Source organism: Lissotriton vulgaris, chromosome 6 (assembly GCF_964263255.1).
Source record: "Lissotriton vulgaris chromosome 6, aLisVul1.2, whole genome shotgun sequence".
NCBI classification, from domain to species: domain Eukaryota; kingdom Metazoa; phylum Chordata; class Amphibia; order Caudata; family Salamandridae; genus Lissotriton; species Lissotriton vulgaris.
The window spans coordinates 1,595,299,151-1,595,316,981 of NC_141694.1; the positions used below are offsets into that span (position 1 = coordinate 1,595,299,151).

General features: G+C 39.0%; 1 protein-coding gene across 2 annotated transcripts in view; it reads right to left on the minus strand.

The window, feature by feature from the left end:
- Positions 1 to 315: 315 nt before the first annotated feature.
- Positions 316 to 17,831, minus strand: part of FOXN2 (forkhead box N2) — an 86,777-nt gene continuing 69,261 nt past the window's right edge. For both annotated transcript variants that reach the window (XM_086927764.1, XM_086927765.1), the window contains exons 5-6: positions 7,260 to 7,328; positions 316 to 4,539 (exon numbers count right to left, since the gene is read on the minus strand). In XM_086927764.1, coding sequence (XP_086783890.1) covers positions 4,004 to 4,539; positions 7,260 to 7,328 — 605 coding nt within the window. In that variant the 3' untranslated portion in view covers positions 316 to 4,003. The remainder of the gene's footprint in view (positions 4,540 to 7,259; positions 7,329 to 17,831) is intronic.

A 17,831-nucleotide genomic window follows, 5' to 3' on the forward strand; every position in this document is an offset into this window, starting at 1 on the left:
TTACCATTCACCAACGGGGGGTATTTTGGACTGGTGCTAGAAGTGTGATGTGCTTTTCGAATGCATGTGCTTTTTTGCATGCATTTGGGCACTTGAAACGCACTAACTACATCATCAATCTTCGGTATTGTGGTCAGTTGCTGCTTACATATTTCTTTGTCGCCACTTTTTGTGTCTTGACTTTAAGCACACTGGGTCCTTTGTCCCTGTACGTAGTGCATTGTTACACAGGATATACTTTTATAAATTGCTGTGAAACATACTCCAGAATTAATATTGAGTGTTTAAAAAGGACCAGCACAAATGAGGCAGAAATGTTACAAAACAAAGTTTATTCTACAATACTTTATCATTATGCATATCTTTGGTAAAAATAAATTTTATAAACATTTTAATAACAGAGGTTAGCATACAAAAACTAAACATCTGTAAACGGTCTGTAAATGGGCAAAAACAATTTGAACTGAAAAAAGGGTCATGAATAGTTCTCTACTGGCAGTTCCCCTAATTAACCCACACTCCTACCCAAAATAAAACCTTTAGTATGCTCTCAGAACATAAGCTCTAAAGAGCATACAACGTTTCCATCGCTTTGAAAAGAAAGCATTTTACAACTTTATCTTTTAAATAAATAATAGTTACAAGAAATTGGCAATAACATCTGGTTCCGTTTTACAATGGAACGGAAAACATAATACTTTCCATCTTTAAATTAAGCACTTGTTAAGGTCAAAGTAGCGTCCCAAGACATAAAAGGCAATGGCACTGGCAGTGAATCCGGAAGAATGTGCTTTATGCAACAATGGCAGGCATAACGTTTAAAACACTACTTTTCTCTCAATAAATATTGTGGCTACACCTTTATTCACAAGTATGCTCCGCTTTAACCAATGCACGTCACTTTTGTCTTGAAAAACATACAAATTTTAACTGCAGAGGCTTTTTATTTTGTTTTAAATGAAAGCCTCAATATGAGAAAAGAAATGGATTGATGCCACGTGTACAGCAATCAAATCTAATTTGCGTCCTCAAAGGAACAAACCTTAATTTTACTATGGCATCAGACAGGTCTATTTCACTCAAAATTATATATGGTTCTTAAAAACACACATACTAACTATTGTCTATGCAAACATATTAGCCAACAATTCTGAAAACCCTTCACATATCACAGAAACCAATGAAAAGAAAACCATTTTAACACTACGTTTTTACATTATTTTACATATATATGCACACAAATTGTATGTACACGTACAAAGAGTGCGAACAATGACAGCTGAAGTGAGAAGAGCAAAAAAAAAATGTGTTCGAGTGGAGTGATGTCCCACTAACAAGTAAATTATATTTACCATCTTCATTTCAAGTTGTTTATGACACAGCAATATCTATTACCCAGTTTAGTATGACAGTACGTACATGCCCATGCATTTATTTATGACACATTTTTTTCAGACCGAGAAGTGATGCACTAAAAAAGGATGCAGGCTGGAAAAGTGGACAACACCTGAAAGCTGCAATATGACCTCACGCCTGTTTACAGTACATCAGTTGCCAATTCCTCCCTGTGACTCAAGTCACGTTTAAGTTTCACGTGGCTAGCAGTTGCCTTTGCATGGAAATACATTTTATTCAACCAAATACAATGGATAACAGCTCTTTTATTTTCTTAGCTGGTGGTTTTAATATTTAGTACCCGAGTTTGGCAGGTGTTAAGTAAACGAGTGCCCACCTTGGGTGCGCCGATAATGGTTTGTTGATATTTCACATTGCCCTCACTTAACATGGAGGATTGGGACGGTGTGAAATAGAAAGATCAAAGGGGTTGCTAACATGTCTGGGCCTTGAGATGACGGACTGCAATAGTAATCATATTGTTAAGAGTGCACCCGATTATTTTAATGCGGGGTAAAAAACTGAGTTTACCAAATATCGTCAACAATCTGCCAGTATATGCAGAGGCTGGAAAGAATCCCTACTAGCATTCGGTTCAGTTTCAAGCACATTTTTTAAGCACCAGTGCAAGCTCTGGATAGCAGCAATAAGATTTGTATGGTTGAAGAGAAAGCAATGCAGCACATGCTTTTTACGTATGGGATTGTGGAGAGAGGAAACGTCAACAACATTAAAGTCTTAGAGAAACAGATGAAACTCGATACTACTCCTTCCCATTAAGGAGATCGACAAAGATCAATCACAACAGACTATATGATCAAGGAAGAGATATGGAAATGAGACACATTAATGTCAATGTATTGACACTGTAATCCAGTAGATAAAAAAGCACCCATGCTCAAACTATCCCAGTTACTTTAAAGGTATTATTAAAAAAAAAAAACATACAGCAGAACAAATAAACAATACACTGAACACCACACAGTCTAGTCAAATCAGTTAAGTGACACATAGGAAGCGGAGGAAGTTAGTAAAAGTGTTGAAGGACACTAAGCATAATGCCTTACTAATTTCTCAATAAAAGTATTCTAAAAATTGCTTCTCTTGAGAATAATTCTTTCACAAAAAAATTCTGCCAAGAATGAAGGCATAATAGAAATACATTTACAATAATCTTCACCTGAAAACTCAGCAAGGTGTTGAAAAAAGTTTGAGTTTATCCCACAAAGTTGAGGTAAAAATTCCTTGATAAGGCCACCGCAAAAAAGACAAGCTTGTACAATCATTGCCAGAGTCAAAAGGATTCACCCTTACGACATGCTTCATAAACATCGATAGCCTTTCCTTATATCATTATTCTCACACTTTAAAGTCAAAACTCTACCTCCAGGCCATGCGGTTATCAGGAGACGACGTAATGACATCAAATATGAAGAGTTAGGCCTACAACCACCTTCATCTCCTCAAACAGGAAAATACTCTCAATTGAGTTTTGGAATATTCTGTGAAGATCTTCTGTGAAGATCTGTGGAACCGCAAGTACGGGTTTGCAGTACTACTCAACAATATCTTTTGTGGGAAATATTACTGTATTGATTTCATTCCCTATTGAAGCAACACAAATATACATTTTCTACAGAAGTAGGACTCCATGGGGCATCTTTCTTATACCAAGCAGGTTCTACTACCTCACGACTCTGGGAGATTTAACCTTTGGGTACAAGCGAGACATCTTGTGACAGTAGGTAAAAGTATACTCCCTTGGTATAACTCAATCATGGTCACATGGCCTTACAAAGAAATTAACAAGATGCCTCTCATGCAAAGTATAAATAATCACTGTCCTTGTCACTCACACGACCTACCCTGTAAATTCAGGGTATGTGAACTAGAAGTCCTCAAAACACAAGCAATGTTTGGAGCAAGGAGCTGTGCGCCAAGAAAAGCAGATGAAATATTGTAACCGTGAACAGAGCGTTAATGGATATGAGGTTATTCCAAAGGCATTTTGTACATAAATTATCACTGCTAAAAGGGACATTTTCAGATTGATTCTGCAACACAGTGCTAATCACTGGGGGACGTGGGCTAGCTACACAGGTTCCAGTCCCGCATCCTCTCCTCACTTCCTGCACATTTTATAAGACACAAAAAAAATATCACAATTTGTTTACACTATTTATGCTGTAAAATTGGCAAACACTTAAGTAGTAATACTGTTATATTCAGCTACAGGGTTGGATGATCTACACAATTCTTACAAAATAGGTCGGTCCCAGAGTATTTCACACCAGTATGAAAAGTTAGTACGGAGGAGTGTTATTTCTTCCACTGGGGCCTTTTTTCAAGCTGCGAGTTTTTCTCCAAAAATTGTTAGTGGCCATAAATCGACAGAATAAGGTGATAACCAGTCTTGCATCTTTCGTGCTCTGCAAAGAATAAATGAACTTTCTTGGCAATTACGTAAAAAAAAGCCAAACTATAGTTAGCGCAAACAAACCGCAAAGAAGTCCTTTTATGGCTTTGATCTCCTTTGTAAAGGACAAAAATAGAAGAGTATTGCCACGCTACAGAACAAAAGACAAAAAAAGAAAAAATGACCACAAAACTATTGGTATTGCCAGGTTTTTCTCTGCTTTTGACTTTGAGACTTTGCAGTATTTATTAAGGAATCCAAACATGTGCGAATGCCAGCCAGATGAAGCAGAGACCCAGCAGCTTCCTTCAGCTCTTCGTCAATATCTGGGCGCAAGTCCTTGTTGACCTTCTTGCCAGGCTGACTTTGGTCAGAGGTGTCCACACAAGGTTGTGATGCATAGCCACTGTCTCCAAGAGGGTCCTCCTCAGAGTCAGTATCTGTCTCCTCCTCGCTGTGAAATCCTTCGCTGCCATCACTTTCAGCATGGCTAGTCTTTGGGATGAACTCATACACCTCATCAAAAGAGGACAAGGAAGACACACTCGACCGAGAATCGCAGCGCTGGGAGGCCACAGCGCTTGCACTGTAATTGTGATCCTCCTTTGGGTCAATGTTAATAGGGGCAGGGTCATTTTCTTGCAGGATGAGAGGAGCAGGGGGTTTGAAAGCACTGGAGTAACTTCTCTTCTTGGGCAACAATGCTTTAGGTGATCGGGATTGCTCAGCTGGAGAAAAAATAAAATAATCATTATAAAAAAGACCGCTTTAAATTCAAAGGAAACTATCTCTGCTCTTTATGAGCGAAGATTGGAAATAGTTAATTTGAAGACAATTAAGTTGCATTTTATTTTCTTCAAATTGCAAACATGCATAAATTTATTTTAAAAAAAAATACTGCTTACTTGAAGGTAGAATACTGTTTTTGTAAAGAAATGAAGAGCCACAGTGTTAGTTGTTACCTCGTAATAGCCAATATTTTGAATTATAGGAAAGTCAGGAAGGTAAAGGTGTTATTATGGTTAGATCATTAACCATCCGAATGCAATTCAATTGGACACAACGAAGCAACATGTTAGTCTATTAACTTGTGTAGGAAGCATGAACCTACAAACAAAAGTTAAAGCAACCTAACAAAAATGTGGGGCTCTTCTTTTACAGAAATGAAGACACTTAGCAAGGATAAAAGCTGGCAGTCCCATCTACTGAGTCCATCACTGCCTGCTCCAATATCAACTGTATTTGCAATTACAGAAGATTACCATCAGTCCCGGCCTGCTCCCGATTTTGACCCCTTCATGCAGTCACAAAACTTACCATCCTTTCTGTGAAGAACCTATAAGCAGGTCCACTAAAGTCGCAGCCCACTAAACATAATCTCATTGCCTGTTGCAAGCCTGCAGGAAATATGCTTGCATCTGTACTATACTTATTCTCCAGAAGATATTTCTTTTTTAAATCTTAGTTTTACTACTTTTTTCCTTAATTTTGGTATTATTTTAATGATCCCAAAAGAAAAAAGAAAAAACTTTAAGGCATTCCCTGTGCAAAAATGAGAGCTCACATAACATGTTATTACTACCATCACTGTCAAGTTTATGGGATGTTATTGGTCTCTCTCTTTGAAAAATATACCCTGCCAGAAGATGACCAAGATACAAACATTAACTGGACAATAGCTCATAGTTTGACAGCTTGTAGCCAGATATTCATTGCACTACCCTTGTAATGGAGAATAAAGTCCTACCCAACATTCACGAAGAAGTAACCAGCTCTGCCTCTGCAGCATGGACCTAGGACCAACCACTGAAAAAACACCTCTCTGCAGATGTAACCCGACGAGTGATCTCTGAGGATTGCTCCTGAAGTGCATCTTGCGTTACTCTTAGTCTCCAGCTTCTTCCTCACTAATGGAGCAATAGGATTAAGCAGCAGGGAGGTGTTTGGTTGAGAAAAGCTTGTTGAAGCTTCCAAATCAGGTTTTCATTCAGACCACTTCATTCTATGCCACATACTCATGTAGATGCTTCCAGCTCAATTCAGCAAATCAGGGGTGTGAAATTCCTGTGGCTTGCAGCCCAGGACAAATTGATTGGGACTAAACATTTGTTTTGCCAATTGGACAAGTAGGATCAACTCCCACAAGCATAAACCTTTTAGCTGACAGTTTTCAGATGCATAATGTGGTTCGGGGAAGGAGTATTGCCTGCCACTATGATTTGAATTCATATTATAAATTGTTTGAAACTGCTTATGCGACTCATTATTACAAAGCCCTCACTATTAAGGTGAGTGCTCAATGGAAATGCAATGGACCTTGCATTAATGACAGTGGTTCCAATGTAATAACGTGCAAAATGTAACAATTCAGGGCTATTTATAATATTAGATTCAAATTTAATTATGCAAGTATGTGAGTGTGCACAAGCTCACATGCATTTAAGTCCTGAAACTACAGCATCCCACCTACTTCATAGTGCCCAAGATCAAGTGGCCGCCCTATCACTTATGCCTCTAACAGCAGCATTTGACACTTTCCACCAGTACTCGATACTACAAAGACCCCATCATGAAATAAGATGAGAAGATGCTCTGAAATGGATTGCCTTATACCTCAAAGACAGATAAAGCTTGGTATCCTTCCCACCATTTACAATTACTCTTAACATTCAACCTTGTGGCGTTCTTTAGGGGTCCATCATATTTTCTTTCAAATCTAGCATCAACTTAAACCCCCCTACCAGACCTGATTAAATTGTCAACCTCACCTGTCACAACTATGCACCTGATACACACACCATTCTAAAAGTGATGGCCCAGAAGATCTCTAAAAGTACAGACTTGACCACTGTCTTCGTGCCTTAAATGAACGGATGATGAATAACATCCTAAGCTCCGCACTGCAAGGATAGTGATGATGACATGTGGACAACTGCACAAACACTGGTCTAACACCATATGGCAACGAATTCTATGCTCGTCCAACTACAAGAGGTAAGAAACCTAGGGGTAAGCATAGATTCAGATTCATCTTTGGTGGCACAAGTCATAAAGGTCACAAAGAACACCTTCTACACAATGAAAATGCTTTGAACACGAACAGAAGCTACAATTTATACTCTACAATCTCCAAGCTTGATTGTGCCAACAGCCTATGGCATTGGCACGCCCAGTAAAATACAACGAATCCAAAATGCTATTACAAGACTCATTCTGCGTTTTCACCCTAGAGAATGTATGACACCAGTCCTGAATGTATTTTACTGCAATATACATTTAAAAAGAACAATTGCAAACAAAATACGGTCCACAAAATAAAATGTATCTAAAAATACTTTGGTTATTTAAGTTACTTGTACTTGATGAATAAGGAGATGGCATAAACAACTTGATTAATGATAAAGACTTCAGGTAAAGCACATCTTTTAAATTAAAAACAAAAACTTACAATCTGAAGTTCCTTTCTCACTAGAAGTGTTTAGTAGCATCATGGCAGCAGCAGCATCAATGTCCGACTCTGTAAAGAAAACATAAGAAACCATATTCAAATGACATTTTAAAAACGTGCTGCTCGGCTTATGCGGTGTTTTAAAGACTGCACAGGCATAACGATTATATTTAAATGGAAAAACTATTTTAGTATAGAATACATAAAAATACATTAACAGCATGCATCAGACAAATGCTCAAATATTGAAATATTTAGTTTAATTCACTATCCAATCTCGAATACGTATTCACAGTTTCGGTTTTGCTTCTGTATTTATATACACTTTATTACCTGTAATGCATTTATTTTAATAATATTAGATACTTTCTTAAAAGGCCAAATGAACTCCTGCAAGGTAGGGGCCTCCATAGTAGGAATTTACTTCAGTGGAAGAGGATTTTTCTAATGGAATAGTGTAGAGTTCGGGTTGACAGCTCCGGATTATTCTTCCCTCTAGGAGTTACGATAACATATCCTAACTTTGGTACATTATTGTTATCATTATGGCCATCATTGGCAATTGGAGCACGTTCATATCAAGGGCGGCAGCATGGTTTCCAATAAGTAGTGGTATTTACTGGGTATTTTGGAATGTTGTGTCCCAAATGATCCCTCCCGCTAATCCTGTCCATTAGCGCTATATAGGTTTACACATGGAACTAGATTGCCCGGTTGCATCAGCGCTCCATTGGAGGAAGACTGCATGTTTATCCTCTATTGTTTTAACCAAAGTCTTGGACAGATCCTCTGTCTATTGATACTAGTGACCAAGTACAAATACACCAGAGAAAAGGCTATTTCAAGGGAAAAGCAGAGGTTAAGGAGGATCAGCTAGGCAACACGGGGACCTGCTCCAGATCCATCTCCATGAATATTGTTGACTGAAGACAAGCAGGGTATCCTGTGAGGTTTCTGTAAGTGACATGTTGCCTCAGCTCTACTGATGGTGCTTGCATGGTCTTCTCAATGTGCAGATTCAAATTACCACCTTTAAGGCAAACAGCCTTAGAATGACTTTATGGATGTAGGGGCGTGCAGTAATAGAATAACATTTTTGCAGAAAGTAAAGTACCTTGGAGTGTAGCAACTTGAAGGAGAGATACTTGCACATGGAGTGCATGACCAGGTGATGGCATGGGTAGGAGGAGAGGGAGATCAGGAGATCTCATAACAAGAGGGTGACCCACCTAACTGCTACTAATTTTTTAGATCAGAAATGTTCCTACACAGGAATTAGCATTAAGGTACACATGTTTGAGGCAGATATACATAGACAAGGCTCTCTAGATTTCTAACAAGATTATGGGCAATGATAAACTATTAGTAGACAGCATCACAAAAAACCATGCACTACAGGAAAGTGACATTAACAGACAAACAAGTAAAATTAATTGACGAGGGAAACTGACTCAGGTTCACATAAAGCCTAAAGACTCCAACTCTAGGGGAATGGTTTTCATTGCAGACACGAATTCTGTACAGGGACTGTAGTCCTGACATCAAAAAGAAGTGCAGTCCAGTTACAAGGGCTGAGCATATGAAACGAGAGGAAGCAAGACTGATAAAGAGGGGGCTGAGGTAAGTTGAAACGGTGAGCAGATCAGTAGGACTATTTATATTTAAATTACAAAAAAAAGGTCACAGCTATATCTATGGGCAGTGGGGAGGTAAAGTGATATTCCTTCAGGAGATGCCTTTAGGTCTTTCCTAACTGCAGGGGTGATGGGTGAAACCTCAAATGGGCGGGGGGACGGGGGGTATTTTTTCTAAGTGTGTAAACAGAGGAGGTTTTATTTCAATTGTTTCACTTATTTTAGGATCATCTCCAACCTGGTCATGTCCTGGCTTATTGTACAAGCTAGAAACATCTGAGTAGCTGTCGAGCCCAGCAGAGCTACATGACAAATGTCCAAGGAAAGAGCTCATCTACATAACATGAGAATAATTTAAAATAAAGCCTTTTGCGAGGAGCATTGCTAAATGCTACAATGACTGATATACGAGATGTGCAAGTACTCTTAAGATGGAAGAGGCAGTCACGTGAAATTCACATAACTGCACTCTCCTCACCGAAATGTCCCGAAGCCCAGGGGTCTTCAGCAAAGGGCAGAATACAAGGGTGTCAGCTCTATGGAAATGTTTGACTATAAAAGGACACAGGGCCAGAACCCAATGCTTTCACTGCAAAACCAAATACCACCAAGGTAATTCATCATCATGTGCCCCACGGAGCACTCTACACTATCGATCCCATCACACCCAGACCAAGAATACACACCAACCCAACCTCAAACATTTCCTAGTAACCAGCAAGCTCATGTAAGCTCTGCTGTACTACACAATTATCATCATAGGCCACAACCTTGATGCACTCTTCATCACAGTAACCTGGCTTACCATGTATCCTCACATCCTAGGCATCTTTGTGTCCACAGGTTAAAACATTCAACATGCAGACTGCACACACAAAGGAGAAAGTCTTGGCATGAGCCACAAGTCCTCCTGATGCTGCACCCAAGTTGAATAAGACTCACTAAAGCACATACAACTCCTCACATGCCATGTTGTCCTCTCTGCAACCCAGTTTACTGTCTTTCAGCTAATCTACAGGCCTTCTGGACTGAACAAAGACTGCCTAGACTAATTCTCTGACCTGCTCACCACCTCTTTAACACCCAGATACCTCCAGCCCAAAGAAAACAAGAAACACCCTGTCCAACCATATTGATTGATAGACTGTCACAAAATAAACCCATTACAGGAGCAGATCATGACATCCTCAATCTCATCCTCTATAGCAATCATCAACCATTCAATGTATATCACCCAATCCCTGTGACTGGACTAACCACTTCACTTTCCCATCACCCTGCTTCACTTCCAGCCAACATATTAGCATCAACTCAAAATAAAACAAATCTTCAGGTCCTTCAGGAATTCTCCTTGAATAACCTACAGCCCAAACCTCTTGTGCTAGTCACTCCTATGCATCTAAATGGATCAGATGTATACACTGGCGCTAGAAAACCTGCTATACAGCCTGAAAGAGAAGACAACCAACATCAAGTACTTGATGCAAAACTCTCTCCTACCTTAATTTTCATTTATTTATAAAGCGTGTGAATCCCTCCCCTCCCCCTAAGGGGTCTCTTGATGCATGAGCAGGCCACACAGGTCAAGATTAGTTGAAATTTAAAGATTAAAAAGCCAGGTGTAATACAACACACACTTGATACTGCCCCAAGGTAGGACAGTTCAATTTATTTATTATGTTTTGGCTCTCGAAGAGGGCCACATAAAATACATAATACAAATACAGACATAGGATAAGATACAATAGAATATCAAAAGACAGTTTACAACAATTAACATCAGACAAGAATAATCAACAGCAGACACCTCCATATCTCATTAATAAATAGCTAAAAAAAAAAATTTTTAAATTAAAAATATAGAAGCAAAACATTTCATTTGGGGGGAAATATAAAGCCTGCAAGAAAATATTTACATTAGAAATGCCGAGTTGAAGACATATTGGCTTTAACCATTTCAACTGCAATGAGCGCAGTGCAGGACATAAAAACAACACATGAGTTCGATCCTGAACACTCATATTACATAGGTTACATATCGGAGAAGATCCATACCATTTAGATAAAAGGAGATTTAAAGGTAATAAATCCTATCTTAGGAGAAACCATAGTCTTCGAGCTCCATGTGGAATATTCCATGTGACATACGGTTGGGCAAGCTTCATTGAATAAGAATTAAGAAGGAGATCACATCCCCTCTTTTCTTGTAGTACATTCTTATCCAATTTAAAGCAGAGTTCCCACGAAGCCTGTTTCAGCAAGGTTTTTAGCTGAGTCGGGGAATGTATAAAGAGAGTACTTTCATCCAACTCTAGAAGTGTCACAGCTTTTCTGAAATTCCTAACTATTTGAGAGAACTCTTTAAAGCTGCCCAAGGTTTAATAGTTTTTTTTTAATAAGGCTAAATCCATGCAGGAACGTGGTTCCTTTACAATTACACCTCTTCTATAATCACATTCTCCCAGGCTCATCAAGGAGGAACTGTTGGACGTGGCCCTCTCTGCAGAGCCACCCCCAGATGTTTTGCCTTCATCCTCCTATTTTTTCTGAATTCGTTTTTGTTGGCCTTAGGACTCTGCTAAACAGTGCTAAAGTGCTTGTACTCACTCCCTAAAACAAGAGAACATTGGCTTATACCTAAAAGGCATATTTAGTTTACGTGTAAGTCACTACTAAATTGGAACACCATATACCCAGAACCTGTAAATTAAACTACTAGTGGGCCTACAGCACATAGTGTGCCACCCACTTAGGTAGCTCTTTAAAACAGGTTTCAGGCCTGAGATTGCAGCCCATATGCAGTTTTAAACTGCCAATCCAATTTGGAAAAATAATCCCCTTGCCAAGCCATGAACCCACTTTTTATTACATATATGTCATCTCTATGGTAGGCTCTAGGCAGCCCACATGGCAGGATGTATTTTAATGAAAAGGTTGGGCATGTACGTTTTGAGTTTTACATGTTCTGGTAGTGAAAAACTCACTAGTTCGTATTTTCACTACTGTGAGGCCTACTTCCCCACAGGATAACATTGCCTGATGTTATCACATTTAATAAGTGCTAACTTTTGATTGAGAGCAAGTATGACTTTCATGTTTGGTGTCTGGGAAATTGCAATTTAAGGTCTTCTTTAATGGCAAAGTCGGATTTAATTCACAGTTTTTAAAATACCACCTTTAGAAAGTTGCCATTATCCTGCCCTACTTGGTGCCTGCAACCTGTTCCTGGGTCACATGAGCAGTTGGACTAACTATCTTTTTACTTCAAAGGTGGCATCATATTTCTATGTGAACCAGTCAGTTAAGTTACCTGCCTTTTTTCAGTATCCACAAATACAAGCTGAGAAAGCATTAGAAACGCTAGTTGTGAGGTGAACCGTCGTGTATTACTTAAAAAAACCAAAGCAAGTATGGAAAAACAAAAAGTTTTTTGCAGCACCCACACATATTGATGGGTCTCCCATTGTCAAAAGGGACCACAGAAAGATGGATAGTACAAGCCATTTAAATGTATTACTCTTTAACAGGAAAACACATGAAAACAATCCCAAAGCATATTACTTTAGGAAGAAATGGGCCATGCTAGCCTTTCTTCTAAATGGTTTCATCAATCTCATTTGCATGACCGCTATATGGTCGTCACTCCACACTTTAGGGAGGCTCAGGTTGGCCATTAAGTTCTTAAACACGTTTTTGCAACCACGCACACTTTATCCCAGCTTTCCCCAGAAGATTATTATTGCTAAATAATCTAAACACAGTGTGTGAATCTAAAAAAGATTAACCCTGCAAAAGGAACATTTTTGTTAACTGCAACAATAGTTATGCAGGTTGAAACTTTTTTTCTGGATTCACCTCCCTAGTGAAGAGGCAGATGTAGGTCAAAAATGTCAACTCCAGGGTAGATACAGATATACACTACTAGACACGGATCATCACTGCAAGGGAAGAAAAAATCTAAAGATGGTGACCACACACTGGGCCTTTAAGGCTTACATCGGACTTCATTGGAAGCGGATAATGCCCAACTCTAGGCATCGCCCAAAAGAAAAGAGAAAGGAGAAAAAGGACAGTTCCAAACCCACTCTCTAGATGGAACACTAATGCACAGCATGTGAATCCAGTAAAGCTTCAAGCTGCAAAACTATTAGGGCAAGTATGTGGCCTTTTCTTTCCATCGAGTTAGCCGAATTTGAATTTTGGGAATAATGCACAAACATATTGAATTTTGGGAGTTGTGCTACCATAGTTCCAGCTCTCTAGGTATCTGGTAGACGATACAGTGAAGAAACAATCTTTATGGTTTGTTTCTAAACAGCTAAAGAATTTCTCAGAATTTGTTAAGTGGAAAAGCCAAGACCGTTTTAAACATTTAACTCCATAATCAGGTGTACATCCAAAAAATGGAAAATATGATGTTATCACTAAACTCTTCTTCTAGAAGCAACATGGTGTTTCTTCTTGACAGAGGGAAGGGTGGGGGCATTTTGTATAGTTAAAATATACATTTCATAATCCAAGCCCATTCTCTCAGGTTTCCCTGCTCTGATCAGACCTTTGTGTGCCGGATGGGCTGGTTATTAGCAAAGTAGATTGTGCAGACTCCTGATCTTGAATAGTTTTCTTTTTGTTGTCGCTTTTTAATTTCTTAAGTTGGAAGTGCTTCTTGTTTTATAGCTTCTACTCTTCTTTTCTGAGGATCTTACATGTGTTGCAATTTACTATCTTAAAAGAATAATGTAGAACACTGAAGCTGGCCCACTCTGTTACTGACTGATACATGGGCCCTGAACAGCGACAACCTACTTGTAGCTTACGTGAATTCCTTTTTGGCAAAACCCTAATCATGGAACTTCAGTAGCGGCGTGCATGTCACAGGAGTTTAAAGACATCTTAACGAAGAAGCAGAAAACATTTAGATATCTTTAATTTGTGTGAGAGTATTTGCAGATGATCTGTGAAGTCAAGTGGCAGTACATCAGGGTCATGGCTGAGAATTACTGCAACATTCCACAGTGCTGCTACTGCTTATTTGTGCTCCTGTCCTGGTGTGATGCAGCCTATCCCTTCTTTGACTGTGCTGTCAAAGCGGTACCTTCAAAAGCTTCAGACAAGTCTCCATATAGATTAATTGATGAGAGACTATACTATACTAGCTTAGTGTAATATATCCATAAGCTTGAACACAGTCGAGGCTAATGTAAGTTTATAATATTACCCACACCCTGTCACAAAGACAAACTTTAAGTGGAACTGGCTAGTTAATTCCTCCTTGCTGCCCTCATCTTTAATGTCCATGGCAATAACGAACCTTAGCAACAAAATCCTCTCTTTTCTCCTAAGTGAGTCACAGGAGAGTCCATCATTTGACCTCAGTGAAGTTTCATTCACAGAGAGATCTATTGAAACTATAAGGCAGGGGTCTCCAAACCGGTCCTGGAGGGCCGGATCCATGCCAGATTTTTAAAATTACTACATGTATCTCAATGGGGATATCTAAAAAATCTGGAATGGATCCGGCCCTCTAGGACCGGTTTGGAGAAGGTATGTGAGGGGATAACAGAATCAGGGGACCAATAACCGACCCATGGAAATATATGGGGAAACTGACAGAAAGCAGATGAAAATTAGAAAAAGTCACTATTGAATCATTTCTGACCCTTGTTCCTTCCATGTAATGGACAGAATAGGCGCCAGGGAACTCATGTTTGCACATCAGTGGAATCAGAAAGAAGTTAAAAGGAAAGTCCATCAACACTGGTATGTTTGGAAATCATCCACGAAAGCTCGCTCTAGAGCATTAAATTCACAATGTTTAAGCTTGTGTGTGGAAAATTATTAAACAACCTGATTCGGCAATTTTCAGCAGCTGAACTAACAAAGAAAAAGTCTGTTAGGTTTATAAATGTAGATAAAAGGTGGGGTGGGCTTTGAGTTTTCCAGGTTCAATAGTTCAAATCAAAAGTGCAAATCTCTTAAGAGCACGAGGCAAATAGGTAGGTATTTTAAGAAAGGCCTCACAATAAATAGGAAATATAGGCTTCCTGGCACAGAATCAAATTACCTGAATCACACCCCTTTATCCATAGTGTGTTTTTTTCTATACAAAGCTTAATAATAGGACTAAGGTTAAGGATTGTTATTGTATGTATGAACATACAACTAAAGGATGATAGCCGGACCATGGCATTAGCCATCAAAGCCAATTAGTTAGAACTTCTGCTTGAGAGGCTTTATCTGGGATGCCGATCCGAACAATTCTTAGGGACAATCTGATCCAGAGGCTGAAGAAGAGATGGCTAAGAGTTCTCCCAAACATCAGCTCACAAACAGACTTCTTTCCTGATTTTGTAACAAACTCTTTAACCATTTTAGATGTTTCTTATTGTACAGTGGCTGGGAACAAATATCCACTTGCCAGAATTTTGGCACCAGATTCGCTCATCAGTACTACAAACCTAGACCCAGCATGATCTTTTGAAAACGTACCCCACTGGAGTTTTCCATGAAGGAAAGGCCAATATAAGAATGTACCATTCCCCAAGGGCAGGAGCGGAGTAACAGCGTGGGGATTTTGTCGGTGCCACTTATGTTGTCACAACCTTCCCAGGGAAGGTTTTTCCAGGCACTATGAACCCTCTTGCATGGCAACTCCACACATGGAAAGTATGCAAAATATTCAGTGAGCCACGTTAATTAAAATATAATATATATATATATATATATATATATATATATATATATATATATATATATATATATATATATATATATATATATATATATATATATATATATATATATATATATATATATATATATATATAATAAAAATAAAAACAAAACCGATCTTCAAAGGTTCAACTATACCTGCCTGACAGAAAGCTCCATAAATCTTTCACAGAGTGCAAAAATACGTGACGACAGCAGAACGCAGATGCACACTTAAAAGTGCAGCACACACATGCAGTGCTTCTGTTGACAAAAAAAATCTGATGGATTACATGAAGTGGAGAACTGCTCACTGTAGGGAACCGATTCAGGATTTTAGGTGAAAGCCTAAGTATACAGCTTGCTTTCATCTCTATTGTTGTTGCAAGAGATTCAGGCAACATTGTACTTTTCTACCCGAACAAAAGGTAGAGAAAGAAAATCAGATTGTTGGAGCCAGTAAATAAGGAAAACGTGGTTTGAAGAGCTTCATTGTCTCTCACTGCTCTTAACCCTCTCCAAACTTTTCTTTGCTGTATTTTGGTTGAGCATATTACAGCTGAATGGAAGCCACTCAGGTTAACACTGTTTTTCATGGCAGCTACGTAAATGGAAGATCCTTTCAGCAGGTCTAAAGTGAGGTAGTCTGTTTTTAATGTGCCCATTGATTATTATTATAAGTAATGCACAGTTAAAAAAATGTGAATAAAATAGATCATACTAACACCCGGCCGGGGTTTAAAACATAGAAACTAATAAATACATTCGTTTTTGGATAGAAGCTACTTTCACCAAAACTGAAAATAACAGCTTCAATGGTCTCATTAAAATACATAAAAACAATGTACATAGATATGAGAAATCTCCCTCTACACTGCAGATCCTGATTATTCAAATATGTCTGAGCAGCCCTGCGGCATGTACAAGTTGTACCCAGCTTTAGAAACAACGGTCTCAGCGGATGTCTGCGTGCTTGTGTCAAATCCGGGCAGGTGCACAGGACATGTGGTGAAGTTTCTTTAACCTAGTCTTTTCTCCCAAATGTATCTGGAAAAAGCAAACTCTGATTAATCTAATTTTAGTTGTAAACGAGCCGAGGATAACTAAATATAATCGATGCAGACAAAATATCGCATCTGATATTAAACATAGCCAGACACCTCTTTTCTGCTCAAAAGCTAGGTAGTAATTATAGGAAGATAGATCTTTATGGTTTATCCAATTGTACTTTAAATGGCTCGAAATTAATGTTTACAACTCAGTCTTTCTCTTTCTCCCAATGAATTTCTACTGTCAGATATCTCTAGACAGGTGTGAGGTTGGTTGCCATGCATTTTTTGTACCTCAACCTATAAGAGTGCGTTTAATATCCCCTCTAGCGCACTCCTCATGTTGTGCTATGTTTTTAAAAAGGTTGCTTCCAGTGCATTTGACTGCTTAGCATGCTGGAACTAGAGTCTCATTTCCAAATTCTGTGTTGAATTACGCCTTCTGAAGAGTCGCCTATATAAACTGCAAAGTGCAGGCAAGCAACCTTCCAAGAAATGCTCCATTACCATGCATCATTGTGGACATTAACTTGTTTTTGATAGTTGTCAGAATGGACCACAAACAGGGGCATCACATTTTTACACAAGGAACAAAAAGACACAAGTTAGCATGAAACACCTAGATTGTAACGTGGCGAGGGACGCTCGTGGTGTGTGTGTATAGATATAGATATAGATAGAGTTCCTTGCGTGGTGGTGGTGGTGGTTGTGGACATTGTAGCAGTTTTAAGTAGTTATTGAAACTCTGAGAAAGCACTGTGGGGACACAGCCACCCAACATTCAGCTTAGCACAAAGACACCACCCTCCCATGCAGCAATAATTCAGCACAAAGAATATATTTTGGTATAAAAGAATAAAGTAATTTGACAAAGAGTCCAACAGAAATGTCCTCGGTTCAAGGATGGTGGATACTTAAGGCATGATGTAAAATAAGTACTTTGTAATGTGAAAAGTAGTTCTCCATCACTGTGGTGAAGATACCTTCCACTGTGTTGAATGAGGATTGCCAATTCTGTAGCCAAAATAACACAGCAAGATGGGCGATGCCCACAGTTGTCCTCAACAGCCATGTAAGGCGTCTGATAACTGCCTACAGTCTCACTGTTAGTGGGCACAGCCACAGCAGGAGAAGGCACCAGCCAAGAAGCTGTTAAGTGATTGCCATTGGAACTAGGA